Here is an 18,896-nt window from a genome sequence, read left to right as displayed (position 1 = left end):
TAGTATAAGATCACATAAGTGACTTTGTTTTCCAATAAATTACCAGATATACTCAACTCAGATGGAAGACATGCTCCTACCCTAAAAATCAGCTTCAGAATGCTTCTGATGCACCACAGAAGTTACTGTATAGCGCACCAAATTCCCCAGAAGCTTAGCTACTACGAAGATTTTCAACATATGTCTGCTTCTTTCCAGCTTCGCATACCTGTACCAAGTGCTTCATGTGCAGGTTTAAATATAGTTTTCTAAGCGTTGCATGACCTGCTTCAACCTGCTAAAGGAACAGGAACTGCAGCTCATACCTTACTATACATAATAGATGAACTAGATGACTTTTAAACAAAAAGTAACTCTCTCTCCTTTTTATGCTCTTGAATTAATAAAACACTGACATATCTCAGACTAGGCATCTCACTGAAACTGATGGTAAATGATCACCAGGTCTCAAGTAAGTCACATCTAAGAAAATCATTTAGAACTTCCAAGCTCCAAATATGGAGGGAAAAACTAGATGAGAAGATATTAAGATTCGATAAGGAAGATGCAACTGCTTTTATATGCTACTACCTCAAGTTCTACCAGTAGCATATATAATATTGATGTCAACTCATCCAAAGATGGTAACTTAACTTTATCGATAATCAATAATTAATACAATGTAAGAAACAAAACAGTGTTGGATTCATCAGGAAGATCAATTAGGACAATGCAATTGAAAGACAAAAGTTCACGTCTCGAATGTGCATAGTTCTCAATTAACACTCGAACTGATTGAGCAGTAGGGGCCTGGCACAGTAAGAGATCAAATAAGTCAACCACATGAAAAATAGTCATTTCTAGCGTTTCTATAGAGACCAAGAAACTCAGCAATATGCGTGTGCAATTGTACATTTTAGTGCTTTTGAGGGATAAAAGAAGGGAATATTCCTGGGCAGCTCAATCAACCAAGTCTGAATATGATATAAATGGGATAAATGCTCAATAGACTGTAACTCGTTACAAGGAGAGACGTAAATGACAGAAGACGATTAGGATTTGCCATTAACTTTGAAAGGGTATATAAAAGAATGGACTGCCCTAGTTACAATTTCTAGTCTGCTTGAGGTAGATGTTTTGGTAGTTAGTTGTATCATGACTAAAGTACTAGCATTCTGATTTAGACTGGAATATGCACAAGGTATAAATTCTCTCTCTAAAAGTTCAGTTTCAGCTCTGAAAGGTCATCCATGGGAATTTCTAGGCCCACTAGATCATTGTCTTGCAGTGCATCATCATCAACATTCAACCAAGAACCAATATCTTGACCTTGACCACCCAGCCCATCGGTTACGTCTAATCCATCAATAGAGTCTATCCCCTGCAGTGGCAGGTTTGTGAATATATTATCTTCAATCTCTTTTGACAAATCCTGAGCATTGCTTGAACCAGCCAATTCAACATCTGCATTTAGTTTAGAGCTGCCAGGATTTAAGTTTTCGCAAGAATCCTGCATGGAAGACAACATAATAGTTTTTTCTGTAATCCTGCCAAGGCCATTTCCAGAAGTTGATAATTGAGCTATCTTCTGCTTTGGCTTTGCTTTTGTTTTACGCTCACCCCTGCCAGTGCTTTGTGATGGAGAGCCATCTTTCGGAGCAGAATTCTTTGTTAAAGGATCAATACTATGATCATTATCAGTTTTCTTCCATTTCACACAACCTGCAAGAGTACTACTGAAATTCGGTGCAGCTCTTGAAGCAGCACCTGAAACAACATCATCAAGCAGTACCTCCCTCTTCTTCCCTCTATTAGAGATTGGGTCATTTCTAACAACTGGTTGTTCTGAAAACTGAGTGAGGCCTTGATGTGGATCCATTCTACTCCTGTCAATCTTATGACTAGCCCCATTTCTCTCGATGACATTTGATGACAAACCAGAAGCTGCAAAAATGCACACCAGCATGCTTATACAGTCAAATTGAACATGGTAAAAAACAAAAAGGACAGTGCTTTCAAAAAATTATATAGGTATTAATCAATAAACACAAATAGATTGATAAGAGACATATTTGAAGGCTGTTGAAATGAGATGACAAATTGACTAAACATATCATGTTATGCTGCAAGTGGCATACCTGATACCCGGGAAGCAGGCTCACAAGTATGTAATTCTACATGTACATTGGAAGCTATTCCAGAGGTAATTCCATCAATATTTTTTGCCTCAATGTTGTGCACTGGTTCAGAGAAGAGCACGTCCCTATAGAAAGGTTCCCCGAAGCAGCTTTGACCTGTTTCCTCATACTTACGGCATCTAGCAAGAGTCCTCTTAGCAAAAGCCATAGCAAGCGGTTTAGAAATCTTGCTAGCACCACCCTTATGGCTCGCCCTCCCCCCCCCTGCCATAAGGAGTTTTAGAGGCATTTCCCAGTGCAATAATCACACAAAACACCAGCGAAACGATGTTAAAGTTTTTTTTTCCGAGAAGTAATGTTAAACAAATGTTACAGTGTGTGAAAAAATGTTACAAATGTTACAAATGTTACAAATGTTAAACAAATGGTTAGAGGCAACAGTAGTGGCTCTTGACATATTCTTCTGGTTTCGGTCCTTGGTTGGTAGGAGAGGATAATTAGTAAAGCTAGGTGTAGTGTCTGGCATTGATTGTGTCACACCCCGGGTCTGCAAGCCCGTTAACGTGACGTAAGCTGTGGGATCAACTGAGTGTAACACGTTGTTTGGCTAAAATCACTGCCAAAATCGACTAGCCGATGCTATACTTGAGTCTCAGGCATATCTATTTAAGTCATTCAAAATTTCATACTCTCCTAATGTGGGACTAAAATTTGGGGCACTACAATCACCTCACCTTAAACACGCGATATCCTTATCGCAACATAACAATTGGCACACCCCACTATTACCACCAGATGATGTAGACTCTAGAGTTAGATCCTACGGGCTCTAGAAGTGGCTCTCACCATACTCACGCAATCTAGCACTTAGCCTCACGTAACACTTAGCTCCACACTTTCTGCTCGCTGAATGCTCTGATACCATTTGTCACACCCCGGGCCCGCAAGTCCATTGGCATAATATAAGTCGTGGGACCCACTGAGTGTTGTGCGTTTTTGGCTAAAACCACCGCCAAATCGACTAGCCAATGCTACACTTGAGTCTTAGGCTTATCTATTTAAGCTATTCAAACTTTTCATACTCTCCTAATGTAGCACTAATATTTAGGGCGGTACAGATTGATAGAGCAAACTAAAATGCAACCATGTTATTTTTAAATATGATATGAAACATAGAAACACTCAGTTACCTGTATAGCGTATAGTGGGATTCAAAGGAAAATACAAAACCTTGAGTTACCTTCAAAGTCAGCTAAAGCCCCCAGGAAAAGCGAGGATTGGGTTGCACCCTACGTTGCACGAGTGCGGGTGTGGACACGGACACATGTGCGGATATTGGAGACAACAAAATTGTGAAAGATAGGATATGCGAACTGTGCGTGTGTTGAAATTAATAATTTATATGAGATTGTTTTTTAAATGACATGTTATGAGAAACTAAAATCCCTATAACATGTTATGAGAAACTAAAATCCCTACAACATGTTATGAGAAACTAAAATCCCTATAATATTTTTATATTTCTTTTATTGAGAGGATTATAAATTGAAAAACAGCTCAATTTGAACTAGAAACTCAAACAACCCTTTAAAATCATATTTATGGGCTGAAACGGATCTGAGCCGAGCCCAATGAGTCACAGAAATTTGAGATGAAGTGTAAAATATATGTCCAAGAAGTGTATCACAACTTTTTTAAACTAAAACATGTATTAATTGAGTACATCTCTGAATAAATATGTATATATACCAAAGAAGTGTTCAAGGAGTGTCGGACACGGTGATAGGAAGCATCAGACACAGATACAGGAGCCCAAATGAAGTGTCCGGTTAACCTAGGTTGCGTCGTATATATCAAAGTATACAATAATGATGTATTCGGTGCATCAAATGTGTGGTCTAATAATTACCTAAAAGACTGTTCTCTCATCTGTTCTCTATGTTGAGACATAGGGAAGGATCCTAAATTAGCCTAACCATTCGGCTGCTATTTCAGTATGCTTTTACAAATCGCTAACTACTAAGGATAAAGTAGGTCTGCTAAAGGTTACTATGGGTCAACATGTCCCTGTAGAACTTCAATACAGACCAGAGATGATTCATTTTTGTGCATATAGAAGCAACAGTAGACACTGAGCAAATGATAGAGAGCAAGTATCACCAAATGCCATTGACAAATTAAGCCCTAATGGAAGGAAAAGTAAAGTAGCGTGCTACTGCCTCTAATTGACATTACGAAACGTCCGCTTACCTTCCAATACCCCCCCAAAAAAACCAAAAAAGACTAAGAAAACGGTCTTGTTTCTTCTCTTCATAACCTTCTACTGTTTCTTTTCTTCCCTTTAGTTGCTCCTTCGTCTCTTCTGCTGCCTCTTCTCTAATACTAGTTTCTTCTTCTTTCTATTGTCACCTTCTCCTTTTATCCTCCTACACTTCTTCTATTTCTACTACAGCTTTTTCCGCGGTCGTTCCTTCCCTCTTCCTCTCACTTCTTCCTCTACTCCTATTACTTTTCCTCTCTTCTGACCTCTTTGTTCTCTTTACATCGTCACTCCCTTCTATCCATCATTAATGGATATCAACTTAACACACAATTGAAAAATACAGAAAGTTGTATTCATAAAAGGAAAATAAAGGAATTGAACAGACTTTACCAGAAACTTTGTGTAAGCCATCTCCACAAGCTTGTCCATAGCAAGCTGATCAAGGTTCCTACAAGAAGAGGTTAAAATCAGTCAAATAGACGAGACATATAGAGACTAGGTCGAAATTATGGGAATTCCTACCTCATCTCACATTCCTTTTGTGCTTGAATTGCTTTCTCCAACTTGCATAACTGATTTTTCTTTTCCTTTACCTATATTAGATAATAAACAAGAATAACTCTGAAGAAGGTCAATAAGGTCTCAGGGTAGCTATAAATCTGAGAAGAACGAAGCATCTAATCTAGTTGGCAGAGACTACTAGGATGAAGATGAAAGTAAGTAGAAAAGAAATTCTAAATTGTTTTATACTCGGTGTTTTATGGGACCTCTATACCTGTGATAGATACATGAACTGCAATGCTGTATATTACCACCCAGTGATTAGAAAAGAAATAAACATGCAGTTTAAAACAATATGCCATGATGATCAAAAACTGCAATCTTAACAATAAAAAGCTATGTCCCAAATACCTAGGTTTGCGATTGAAAATCAAATTTATCAGGCTGAAATTAACACCCGCCAATTATCACATCCTTTATGGGACGACCAGCACTCAACCAAGAAAAACACTTCTTGTTCTCCAGCAGTTCTGCCACCAACTCACGAAACCACAATAGAGCAAACAATGACAGCTTTACTCATGCAAAACTCATCAACCATATGGAGATGGACTTTAAGGATTGAGAAGGTGGGTTTTTACTTTTTATCCCGACAGTTTTCAGTCGTGAAGAAACCTATAAATGGTGATCCACATCACAACCCAAATGGGTTTTGGTCTCAATTGGACTTTAGAGATGGAGAAATCCACCCATTCAGTACACAAAGATGGTCTAAATTTTTTGGTTTAGAGATGAAAAAAGAAATCTACCATACGTACTCAAATAGGTTTTGGTTCCAAATGGCTAATGGTGAAGGTATAGAAAAAAAAAGAGTTTTTGAGACGAAAAGCTTATAAAATATCACCTCACAAATTGGTAAAGATTTGAAATAAGTAGGAAAAAAATTTAGTTTATTAGACTAAATTTGTAAAGGAAATCAAATTAAAAACCAATTAGCATGATCTTTTCCTGTGGGAATATTCTATTAAGGCTGATAGATTATTTCAAATATGAGGGTTTATTGGAAGGCTTTGAAACAATTACATGATCCAGGGAACAGAGCTGCTAAAATAGTTAACTATGAAACTAAAGTCAAATAAAAAAGACAACCTGCTGGTAAAGCCTTATCCTGAGCTCTGAAACAGCTTCGTCAACCTCATTGCCATATTCCCCAGCAAGATCAGTCTGTATAAAGCAATTGTAGGAGAAAAGGTGCATAAAACATGAAATAATAAAAAATACAGGTAAAAAGTTAATTCGGACTGAATAACAAGCTGGTAAGTCCGTAACTCCACATTCTACTTAACTCTCTAAAGGGAACTTGACAGTCTTGCAAACAGAATTTAAAAAGTATATAAAGAAGCTAAGTAACACAAAAATCATGCAGTGTACAGGTCATAACCAGCAGATGAAATACAAGAAGGTAGTTAACAAGGTAGCAATCACGATTTTTTTATATTGCAGATCAAGTATTAGTGTTTATCAGCAAAAGCCAAAAGGAATATAATGTTATGACCTGCTAGAAGTCAACAACTTCTGGGGAGCACATTGCAGAGCAAGCATTAAGAAGAACTAAGGCAGGGAAATAATCTAGAAATTTCATGTCAATAAAGATCCGCGAACATGTGCTACCTTGCCTTTGCAAATATGTCCAAGTATTGTACAACACAGTTATGCAATGGTGTTATTAGAACTTTTCAGTGACATAAATATTGGTTTCTGTTGGGTAACACAATTGACAAGTTAGCAAATACGAAGTCTAGATGCCAACAATAATTTCTAAATAATATGGTTTAAAAGTAAAATGAAGGCTAAAAAATGACTGTTACATCATAATAGGCGATAATTTTTTTGCCCTCCAATTCCATGAGCAAGCTCCCCTAAACGCAAGGTTTAATAGCGCATAAGCAATCACAGATCGTGAATGAAGAATAAGTAGTTTGTGCGCGTGAAAAGGGATTGTTCAGGCAAAATAAGCTTTAAACAACTAATAAAACATTGGAATTTGGAAAAAGTCTTGAATAAGGATATGAAGGAAGAAAGCTAATGCATAAGCAAGGGTTGGATAAGCATAAGCAATTATAGACAGTGAATAAAAAATAATTAGTTTGTATGCGTGAAAAGGGCTTGTTAAGGAAAAATAAGCTTTAAGCCTTTAAACAACGAATAGAACATTGGAATTTGGAGAAAGCCTTGATTAAGGATATGAAGGAAGAAAGCTAAGGACTCTAGAAATATCAACAAAATAAATAATAATAATAATAATAATAATAAAGAACAGAAGTTGTTCCTTAGTTCAATCAAGAACCAGGCAGGGAAGGCCACTAATTCCACTAAAATGTTGAATCCATGTGGAACCTAGTTCTTGGCATCACAGGACACTAGGCCTTTTTTCTCTTTGCCATTATAAGTGATACGAGTAGCCGTGCGAGCACCTTTGATTGCGGAATTACCAAATGTGGTTTTGAGAAGAAAACAGTAAAACACAAAACAATTCAATTGACGAAAAAAATACCTTCTCTAGATTATGAAGAATAAAAGATTATAAAATCTCTCTCTCACAATCTCTCTAGAATAAAGAATAACTTCTCTATCCTCACTAAACTCTAATCTCTTGATTAGAATCTCTCCTCTGATGTTTAAAAACCCTAAACAATCCTTATTTATAGTTTAAACAACGTGGGCGACAAAGTGATAAATAATCAAGCCCAATAGAACTTAGAATTTGCGTCAAACAGAGTCCAGGTCAACCCAGAAAACGCGATCCGGTCGACCGACCTGCTTGGTCCGGTCGACCGGCCAGAGTGAGGGTTTTTAACCCTGCAGGATTTTCTGATATCGGTCGACCGATGCTGATTTCGATCGACCGATCGGTCGACCAATGATGGATCCCAGTCGACCGGTTAGAACACACGACTCTCGCCTGTAGCGTGCACGTTTCCGGTCGATCGATACTGATCATGCGGTCGACCGGCCAGAGCCAAAATGCTAATTTTTCTGAGTTTTGCTATTTTCCTGCTTTTGACCACTTTTGCCTCCTTCGATGACTCCGCACACGCTTTTATTCTTAAGCTACCTGAGAATCGTCTATCATCAAGCTCCCCATGAAGATCGTTAAGCTCCCAAAACAAAAAAGAAGATACACCCGTATCATGGCTCCCCCTTTAGGAACTTAAAGTCTCGTTCAAGTTAGAACTTCAGCTAAGGGAACTCGCAGGCCCCCTCCTTCCCTATTGAACCACCTGACCTTGCTAGGAACCTGATCCTAACGTCCGATCAGAAACGACTCCTTCGTCTCGCGTCTCGTCGTAGTCACCTTCCGCTCTAAAATGCAATCCTCTTTCAGTAGCCCCTCATAAGGCCTAATAAACAGCGAGACAAACTTCTTGCTTGCATTCACTAGCCTCTTCACCCGGGTCAACGTCACCAAGTTTGTCCCTTCGGAAGAGACGCAAACGAAATATAAATTTCTCACCGTCTTTGGTGAATGTGTACTTCTGAGCCCATCTTTCGTAGATTGCATATCTATCCCATAAATACGGATTGCCCAGTATAACCTGACAAACATCTAATAGAACTACGTCGCACGTGATCTCGTCAATATACGACTTATTGAGTGCAAATCTGAAAGGGCATTGATTAACTACACTCAGCCCCGTCTCCTTCTAAATCCACCCCAATGGATAGAGCTTTGAATGATTAACCGTCTTCAGACCCAGCTTCTGAACCAAGACCTCGGATATCAAATTCGTCTCGCTGTCTGGATCAATTATGACATCTACCAAACTGGTCTTCACTTGTAACTTAAGAACAAAGAGCTGCTCTCTGGGGTCTTCATCCTCCTGTGCGGCATGCTTCCCTGCCATAAGGTTGAGACTGTTGTTGGGTTCCATCATTCATGGGACTTCTTTCGGATCTTGTGCTATCACATATGTCTTTTTCTCATCCTTCTTCTTCAACCCCTTCGATTTGAGATGAGGATATTTTTCCAGCACCGATCAGCAACATGTCGTATCTTCTCGTAATGACTACAAATCAGTCCTGCTTTTTCTGGATCATCCTTCTTCTTTTCTTCCTTAGGTTAGGAACAACTAGACTCGCCTCCAGCTTGCTTAACTTCTCCCTTCGTCTCGTTGCTTTTCTTCTGTTTGCCTTCAATAGCAATAGCATTCACGCTCGCCTCCGCAATTGACTCAACCGTGAATAATTTCATCTCCTTCCGGATGTATTCGTTCAACTTCGTCATATACTTCATAAAAACAAAGTACTACTCTGTCGTTGAGGACCATCGCTTGCTGCTGAAACTCTGTAGTGTATTCTTAAACGGTTTGATTGAATCTTTGGCGCAAGCCGTACCACTTGTACCAACGCTCTTCAAGGAATCCCACCAGGTAGAATTGTTTCCTCAGTAGCTTCTTGAACTTGTTCCACGACACTGTTTTCTTCTCCTACTTGTAGTAGGATTTCCATCACGTCAATGCGTGTTCGGAAAGCTTCAATGTCGCAAAAATAATCTTCTCCTTAAACGAATAGCCATAAAGAGCAAAATATATCTTCATACGCTCGATCCAATCGTCAAGCCTCTCAACGTCAACACTCCCATCATAAACAGAAATCTCAACTCTGAAATCAATCTTCAGATTCTGGTAAGAACCCTTACCCCCTTTTTGCGTAATAGTCTTGACGGCCTCGACCTCCTCGTCGGAATCTGAATTCTCACTGCCTACATCGGATTCTATAGGTTTCTTCTTAGGCCCCGCCGAAGATTCACTTTTATTTTCTCCTACGTGGATGAGATTGACGAGTTTCACGAGTGTCGAACTGATTGTTTCGATCTGTTTTTCCATCGCATCAAGCCTCGATGAATTGTCGCTTTCTGTCATCTTCTTCTTTCTTAACTTCTGGACTTTTTCTAAAGAGACAAGAACCTCGCCTAGCTTCTTGTATTGCAATCGAGTAAGGACCATACACAGGATTGCCCCTTCACAGGGTTTGATTGCTCTGATACCAACTTGATACGAGTCGTCGTGCGAGCACCTTTGATCGCGGAATTATCAAATATGATTTTGAAAAGAAGACAGTAAAACACACAAAACAATTCAATTGGCGAAGAAAAATACCTTCTCTAGATTATGAAGAATAAAAGATTATAAAATCTCTCTCAACTCTAATCTCTTGATTAGAATCTCTCCTCTGATGTTTAGAAATCCTAAACAATCCTTATTTATAGGTTAAATAACGTGGGCGACAAAGTGGTAAATAACCAAGCCCAATAGAACTTAGAATCTGCGTCAAACAGAGTCCAGGTCAACCCAGAAAACGCGATCCGATCGACCGACCTGCTTGGTCCGGTCGACCGGCCAGAGTGAGGGTTTTTAACCCTGCAGGATTTTTGATATCGGTCGACCGATGCTGATTTCGATCGACCGATGATGGATCCCGGTCGACCGATGATGGATCCCAGTCGACCGGCCAGAACACACGACTCTCGCCTGTAGCGTGCACGTTTTCGGTCGACCGACGCTGATCATGCGGTCGACCGGCCAGAGCACAAATGCCAGTTTTGCTATTTTATTGCTTTTGACCACTTTTGCCGCCTTCGACGACTCCACTCACGCTTCTATTCTCAAGCTACCCTGAGAATCGTCTATCCTCAAGCTCCTATGAGGATCGCTAAGCTCCCGAAGCAAGGAAAAAGATACACCCGTATCAATAAGATTAATTAATAAGTAAATATTTTCTAAAAGTATGCAATAAACAAACTATTTAAAGTGCATTTAGATGTTATAAGTATCAATAAGTCTGAAAATTAGATCATCATGAACACAGGTCTAATGAAGATATCTATCATGCAAGGAGTTCAGAATAATATAGATTTCGAGATGATATACACTTCAAAGGACATAAACAGCACAATGATTTGCTTTTCAAGATATGGACCACCATCTGAGCTCCAGGGATTGAGATCCAAGAGTACTAAGGATTGCTTATAAACATTGATTAATGTGTTCTTAGCTTTCACAAAATTTGTATCCTTATTTTGTGAACTTAAGATTGTATACAGCAAATGTATGAGAAGCAGTTATTTTATTGAAAATGCACAGATCAACCTGATCCAATGTCTCTTTAGTTATATAGTAGAATATATTTTAAATACTTAAAAATAATTTGGAATATGTAAAGAATATGGAAGTGTATAACATAATTAGATACAACAAGAACAACAAAGCATTATCCCAAATGTTTGGGGTTGACTACATAAACCTTATTCTTTCATTTCGTTCTATTATGGGTCATCTCCTCTGTTAAGTTAACCATAATCATATCATTCTTAATTGCTTCCAACCAAGTTCTTTTAGGTCTACCTCTATATCTCTTTACTCCATTAACTATAATATTGTCACATTTCCTAACCAATATACTAAGAGGTCTCCGTTATACATGACCAAACCATCTTAATCGATTCCCTCTCATTTTATCCTCAATAGAAGCAACCTCTAATTTACTAGGGTTGTTGTATAACAAAGGTAGAAAATGCTAAAAAATAAATGAATATGTAAGTGAACAGATAGAGCAAAGAAAAGCCTACAGAACAGAAGTTAGAGACTTAAGTGCTTAGTTATTGAAAATTAATGAATTATTTGATTGAAACTGGATTCCTTCTCTTTTCGAAAGGTGTGCTTCTTTCTCTTTTCCTGAAGGTCTGACTCCTATAGTTTAACCTTGATTCACTATTTTTATACTCCGTTATTTGATTCAGAATTTCCCTATTTTTTCTAGTCTCCAAATAAGAACCCCATCAGGTCGCTTCATTTCAACTGTTATTAGCAAACTTTTACCTTCCACGGTTGATGATGAAAGAATTGAAATGTTTATCCTACCACTGCACCAAGATATCCTAAAATTGATAAAATGAAAAGTCAGAAAAGCTAGAGTTATAGAAAAATACCTCAGCATCTGGATATATGCCAATACTCTGCAGTTCCAACAAGATCCTGTCGTCCAAAGACATATGCTCATACTGGCACTGATGTGGAGAAGTACCAGACAGAGCCATATTCATCTCTTCTTGGTTGTTTGACTTGTGTAGTTCAAGTTCACAAAGAGTTCCAATTTCTTGATTAGCTGGATGTGCCAGATCATCATTTTCTTGTAACAGCTCCTCGCCAGATATGAACATGCTTGGGCACCTAAAGGTGGAACCTGAAGATGAAAATCCATTGCAACTTGTCTGGCTCCCTAGATCATTGTCTAGCTCCAATTTGTAACTAGTAAGATCAGAACCACACTCGCCATAGGCGGAACAATCACTTGAAAACTGCAAACTTCTATCTCCCCGCTTAACATTGTTGTCTATCATATCAGATCCATCCTCCAAAATGAAGGCAGAGAGAAGCTTATGTAATAGCGGAATCCTTCTGTTAAACAATCTCTCTGTTCCTTCTCCAGATGTGGCTTTAAACGGTTTTTGCTCATCAGCTGAACATGCAGTCCCATCACATTTTTTAAGCCCAACCAAATTTGTCTGACTGAATTGTTGAGACATTGGAGATGGCACAGCTTGGGATGCATTCTCAGCCTGGATAGGAAAATGAACTCACAATTAAAAAAGCACAATCTCATTGAATAAAAGGTACTATGTGAGTTGAGTCAATGGAAGCAGTCAACATTAAACAAATTTATGTTGCAGGATTGAATAACTAGCCCAAATAAATTAAGTAGAATTAACCAACTACTTTCACAATTAGAGAGAGTATTTAAAATAGAAAGTAGAATAAAGCAGCATGAGTCATAATATAAAAAAGAAATTTAAAAATGAAATCTAAGGAAATAAACAAATGAGCAGTTGCTATAAACAGAAAGTTCCAGTAGAATGTAACATTACAGTATAGTCTGCATCAACAATGCCAGAGAAACTTCCATCAATCTCCTTAGCAATATTTATCTGGCACAAAAGATTATTCCAAAAAGTTAAAAGCTGCTGAAGAAAGAGTCCTGAAGTTTAAATTTTTGCACCGTGGAGAACAAAAGAAGAAAACTAGTCACAGACACATGCCTGATGCTTCAACAGGCCAAAATCCTCTGAACTGACTGAAGCAAAAATTGGTTCTATTTTCTTCCAAAATGGACCAGAATGTTCCAAACCTGCAGGTGCTTTAACACATTCATCCTATAGAAAATAGTTCCACACTAACTAAGGGAATTAGGTAAAGGTGCTCACAGCCGTTTCTCCGAACATATTTAGCAGCTGCTAATAATTCTTCATGATCATCATCTGATTCACCTACAAGAGAAAAATAAATAAGATGCCTTCATAAAACACCACAAGGGGAAAAAATCAAGTTTTTTTGCAAATTAAAATAATAATAACACGTTGCATGAAACAAATACCGGCCAAGTCTGAGGAGCCACCGTTTATAACTTGCACAGGACGGGTAGAACCCTTGCGATCTGATGCCTTTTTTGAGGAAGGACGGCCAATTCTACTGAACCAAAACTTATACAATTACAACAACCTCAAATAACATTAGCCGCTTAAAATTTTGAAATAAAAAAAGGACCTTTCAGTTTTATCAGAAATTAGCCTCCCGCTTTTGAGTGGCTTGGCAGCATCTGAACTTTCTAACTTTTCTTTGCTTAACTGTATACAAACTCTCGACTGCATTGAACCTCTTCCGCTCCGACCTTGCCTCCGGACTCCATCTCCAATTTCTTCCCCAGCAAGGACCTTATTCTTTTTTGTAGGAAAACCAAAAGTTGCAGTTCTATGGGCTACATTTACTGTTCCATTCTCAAATTGGCTATTACCAATTCCTTTTGCTTTGGACTTGCTTTCAAGAGCACCAGATTCCTCACTCTCAGATGGGGCAGCAGGAGATGATACATTATCAGGTTTCGAATTTAATTGAAAGTTATTTGGTATGCCCCTGTTGGATATCCCACTGGAGTCCATACTTGATAATTTGGCTCCAAAGTCAGAAGCTGCAGAGCCTTCATTCTGAGTATCATCCAAGTTTGACACTGGAGAAACTACATTTGCTCTTCTAGTACGGGAAATCTTTTCCCTACGTGTACCTCCCCACCTAGCAGCTACAGGAGGTGAAGAGGATCCTGTCGGTAAAGGTCGTTTGCGATTGCTTGCACCAGTCAAGGGCAGGACTTTGTTCGATAAAGAAGGATGCTCCAATCCATCGATACCTCCTGAAGAGCAGGGAAAACTAGGCATATTGATTACAATGCCTGAACCAGTTCTTGGAGCTCTAGCAGCTTTTCCTTTTGTTAAAGGACTCTGAGTTCCTACTTGAGCATCATCACACATATTCACCCTGGATAACAGGTTGAAGAAAAAACTCAGTGTGGCAGGTGAAACTTGAAACAAATGAAGACCAAAGGTTACAAAAGACAACCAAAAATAAACATAATGCCCTTCACTACACAATCATCATACAGAGCTTAACAGTCCCATCTATCAAATATGCATTATAGCATCTAGTAATGTGCAGGTGCAGCGCACATAGACAAACAGGGCCCGCTAAATTTGCACCACCACAATCAAGTGTTCAGCAACACAGGATTTATCAGTGAAGAGTATAGTTCTCAAGAGGGAAAAGGAAAACACACCAAAAACTAAATTATATGTGAGAAGAAAATAAAGCGAGTATCCTAACTTGAGTATTGACAATAGGGATGTAAGCAAAGTGAATACCCAGATACCGTATACCCTAGCACGAGCACTATCATTAAGAATGTAAACAAATCAAACCTCGATATCCGAATCGACAAATATTATCTGCTATCTAACTTAAGATATTTGATTATGCAAACAACAGAGCATTTATATATTTATAAGTTATGTATATTATAGATATGTGGAGTGTATATCTGAAGCACCTTTGGATTTTGAGAACTATTGTCCATATTCACATAAATGGATGCAGATACAAAGTGGTGTGTGATATCAATATATTCATTTATAACCCTAATTATCACATTGGAAGGACCTGGAAGAGTTTGCAGTAGTGAATAGTTGCTACACCTACCCGGTGTTTGGAAAAGCTTTTTCAAACTCACTTCAAAACATTTTGAAGGATAATTACTTAGAAACTCATAAGTGGAGCTATCTACCCCTTGAAGCCTATGCTTCATCATTTAAAGCATAACTAAAGCGCGCGCATCACGCTCCATGAAATGCTTCTCTTTTGATGGCACACTTTAGACAAGATAGAAGGATATAAAAGAACTTTTAAATAAAATTAAAATGCCCCTAACATTTCATTTCCTTTTCCTCTCAAGGATTTCCCCTTCAATAAGGAAATTTAACTATAGGTCATGTGTCTCTTCAATATGACCATGTGACTAGAAATAAGATATATATCTTATAGGTGTAGCTTAGTTTATTATGATTTGCATATGTACTTAGCATATTTAAACCTTATTTACCAATCAAGACTTGAATGTTTTATTATAAAATTTTACACCACTACATATTAAATGCTTATAACATTCATAAATTAAAATATATTTAACTCGTGAGGTGTACGCCTCACGGTTTGAAGCTTACACCTTGCTTCATAATACTGCCTTGCATTTCCACTTTTTTAAACATTACACCTATCAGCATTGTTGAAGAGAATAGGAAACATCATGAACATATACATACTTATTGCTTCCTTTTGAACTGGTCCGCTCCTTATCAAGCCCAAAAAAGCGTTCTTTTCTATCATTTGAAAGAGATTCATTACTAAGATCATTCCTTGGTATGATGCGGGAACCACCTCCACTCACTTGAGAGGAACCGTCCATCCTATTACTTCCGATGCTTCCATTAGGTGATTCAGTTCTGCAAATTTTTGAAAACAGTTAATATGGAAGAATCCAATGGAATTTTGCAGCCCATCAAAACACATAAACACAACACAAGGAGGCATAACTATCCATTTCCATAAACATAGAACCAAATAAGCTAATTCAGCAGAGAATATGAATGATTCAATGCTTTCAAACGAGAAGCTAAATTGCAAGAAGCGACAAGGGAAGGGGGCACCAAACTGAATGGTCCTCAGTTTTATGGAACAATAAATAAGAAGTATATTAGGTATTAAAGATCAGAAACTTGAAGAAATATAGGTTATATGTATAGTCCCATGCTAAGTTAACCCCAAGTTGAAACAAAATTGAATCATCAAACAATATGATAACTTAAGAGAACCAACTATCCAGCTAGCAAGAATCAAACCTGAAGTAAACTATATCAGTTGGAAGAATTGCACCTTATTATTTTTTTTAAGGATGATGACACTGAGAAGGCCCTCAACTATCAAGAAAAACAAAAGGTACTTATTTCTATAGAAAGTTACCTGAAGCAAAGACCATCACCAGATCGTGGACGGGATTCATAACTAGGCTTTTGTTGTGTTGCTTGTTTATGTTCTCGATCACCATCTGGGGGAGGTCTATTAACCATTGTGCCAACAGAACGTTTTCGCTTATTCTTTTTATCCCACCCTTCACTTCCTGCAGGCAATCCAGGCATCTTGTCATCAGTGGACACTGGATATCCATTACAAGCCCTCAACATATTTTTATCCTTGTCAATAAGCTTGTTTTTATCCTTGTCTAACATTGATCCTTGTCTCATAGGAAGATTGTTCTGCCCCTCTGGTTGAAGAGTACAAGGCAAAGAGGCCTAAATAAGAACATACAGAGATTAGATGTTGGTATTGAGTCATAATATTTGGACAAATATCTACCAGACAATCTGGCAAAAATTCATTCTGTCTCTTTCTATTTCTCCTTGGACATATTCAAAGAATGAATAAGGGGGGAAGAGAAGAAGAAAACGTGAACATCTTGCACATTACTCGGAAATAAAAATAGCATCTGCTAAAGGGGCAACCAACAAATGAATAAATGTAAAACAAACACACTCGAGTCACATGCATAAATATACAACAAAAGGCGCTCAAGTCATGATGATATCGAAAACCAAGGTCAAGTTAAACACAATATCAAAAGTCATCTAGCAAGTAGCAAGCAACAAAATAAATGCCTCGTAAGAAATACAAACCCGTACTTCCGCTATCGATGAGCGTATACGCTTGTTGAGAACACCATTCTTCGTCCTCTCTTCCACTCTCTGACCTACAAAGTCTGGAGGGTTTTGATGCATTTGACTCCCTATCTTCAACAAATTTGAGCTACTAGACTTCTCATTAAATTGGTTTCCACTCCGTTGTCGCTTCTTCGAGACAATGTTGCGAACCTTGTCCAGTTTCACTAAGGAATTTTGCAATGATTTTCCTCTCTCTCTGGTAAACAACAAGCACATTGCAAATTCATTTTAGATGATTCCCCGTATCTAAATTAAAGAATCCTTAATATTTAAGGTTTTTTCGACAATGTCCTATTAAAAAAGGCCCTAATATTAGTGTAAAACTTACTTTGCTCTACAACGAGTCTCCTCAACATTTCCTCTGAATCGTTTAAGCTCATCCCACGATATAGGGGGAAGGGGCTTCGATTGCAAAGATCCAAAGGAATGGTCCTCTACAGAAATTCCAAGAACTCTCCTCAACTCTCCTGACCTAACATTCTTCAGCTCATTTGTGGGGAAAGGCTCCAGTGACATAAACTGAGTAACCAGCGAAACGTCCGCTGAGGCTGCTGCATTCCTCGATGCCATTGGCCCCGAGGCCATCAAACGACTCTCCAAACTCTCACGAAAACTTCCAAGCCTATCTATATGGGAGCCGGAGTAAGCGCCACGCTGCCCATTTGGAAATGCCGATGCAAAGCTGGATCCTTCAAGACCACTTGAAGCCAGCTCCGCTCTCGTGCTCCCCACCATGTTAAACTGAATCAATCATAACTACTCACAACTCACATCCAAATTCCTAGATACTTCTAAATATTCATAATATCATCCCCCTCCAACTTAATAAAACCAAATGCAGCATGCAATGATACATGAATACCTTCTATATTACAGAACTTCTACAACACTAGTACTCGAGAAAATCTGGGGAACTGACTCCTTAAAAATCGTCAAAAGGAAAAAAAAAGGTTACAAAGTGGAGCGATTTGAATTCAGTGGCAAAACAATCTCAATCACTGAGCCCCCAACACAAGAAACTACTCAAATTGAACTCTAACTTCAAAGACAACCAATTTAACGATCAAACCAGAACCCTAACGAGAACAAATTTGCGAACTCAAAGCTCACCAAACAATGTAACTACTACAACGAAGTAATTCTAAAGATGAAGCATCGAAATTGAATGAACAGAATATCAAAAGGCTCAAAAAGTCGTAGAAAGAAAAAACCCTAATCGAGGAGCAATCAGCCAAACCCTAGTTCGCTCCGGCCTCTAGGGTTTTGCCATTGCTCGATCGAAATGGATTGGACCTCAAGTCAGTCGAGAAACGATCGATTTCGATGAGAGAGAGAAAACCCTCGAGCCGTCCTCAGGCGGATAATTCCGACATGAAGCAGTCGGCGAATTTGTCTTAAAAAAACAATTTTTTTCAGAGAGGCGCTATGTTGTTTGGGGGTGTAAAAAACGAATTTTTGGGTGCTGGCGCTAAAAATTATATTTCTTTTTTTTTTTCCCGTTTTCGGGGGTTTTCCGATATTAATCCCTTCAATCTGCAATATTTTGAATTCAGTCTATCAAATTGCCATTAAATCTCCAAATTCTTGTAAATTGTTTTAAAAATTAGCCTCTTGATTCATTGCTATTGCTAATAGGTCTCCTATACTTGCATGTTATTAACAAATTATCAATCAGGATTAACAAGGGTGAGATACAAGATGTCATTGAAAATTTTTTATGATTTGAGGGGCAAATTTCAAAATAGCTAAGATTTAAGGAGTTAATAAAAAGCCAATAACGATGTAGTTGGTTGTTACCTACTAGATTTTTATTTTGTTTTCATGTTCGGGCCCGGCTTTGAACCACCGTTCGGGCTCGTGGTTA

The 18,896-nt window shown here is 38.3% G+C and overlaps 1 protein-coding gene across 1 annotated transcript; it reads right to left on the bottom strand.

Annotated features, from left to right (window-relative positions):
• Positions 824–18,463, bottom strand: LOC109824683. The gene is made up of 15 exons (XM_020391318.1): positions 17,361–18,463; positions 16,988–17,228; positions 16,278–16,606; positions 15,581–15,760; positions 13,482–14,246; positions 13,312–13,406; positions 13,142–13,204; positions 12,977–13,065; positions 12,806–12,865; positions 11,870–12,499; positions 6,031–6,105; positions 4,903–4,973; positions 4,777–4,828; positions 2,118–2,391; positions 824–1,923 (listed from the first exon to the last, which is right to left on the bottom strand). Exons 1-15 carry the CDS (start codon positions 17,765–17,767, stop codon positions 1,196–1,198), a joined length of 4,059 nt encoding a protein of 1,352 aa, XP_020246907.1. The 5' UTR covers positions 17,768–18,463; the 3' UTR covers positions 824–1,195.

The sequence above is a fragment of the Asparagus officinalis genome, chromosome 9 (genome assembly GCF_001876935.1).
Source record: "Asparagus officinalis chromosome 9, Aspof.V1, whole genome shotgun sequence".
NCBI lineage: Eukaryota > Viridiplantae > Streptophyta > Magnoliopsida > Asparagales > Asparagaceae > Asparagus > Asparagus officinalis.
Note: the sequence above shows the minus strand (reverse complement) of the source record. Positions and strands in the feature narration are given on the sequence as shown.

Coding starts and splice junctions, on each gene's coding strand:
- LOC109824683 (XM_020391318.1), bottom strand. CDS start 17,767: ATGGTGGGGAGCACGAGAGCGGAGCTGGCTTCAAGTGGTCTTGAAGGA. Junction 17,229..17,360: donor GAGACTCGTTGTAGAGCAAA/GTAAGTTTTACA, acceptor GTTGTTTACCAG/AGAGAGAGGAAAATCATTGC. Junction 13,205..13,311: donor TGGCTCCTCAGACTTGGCCG/GTATTTGTTTCA, acceptor TTTCTCTTGTAG/GTGAATCAGATGATGATCAT.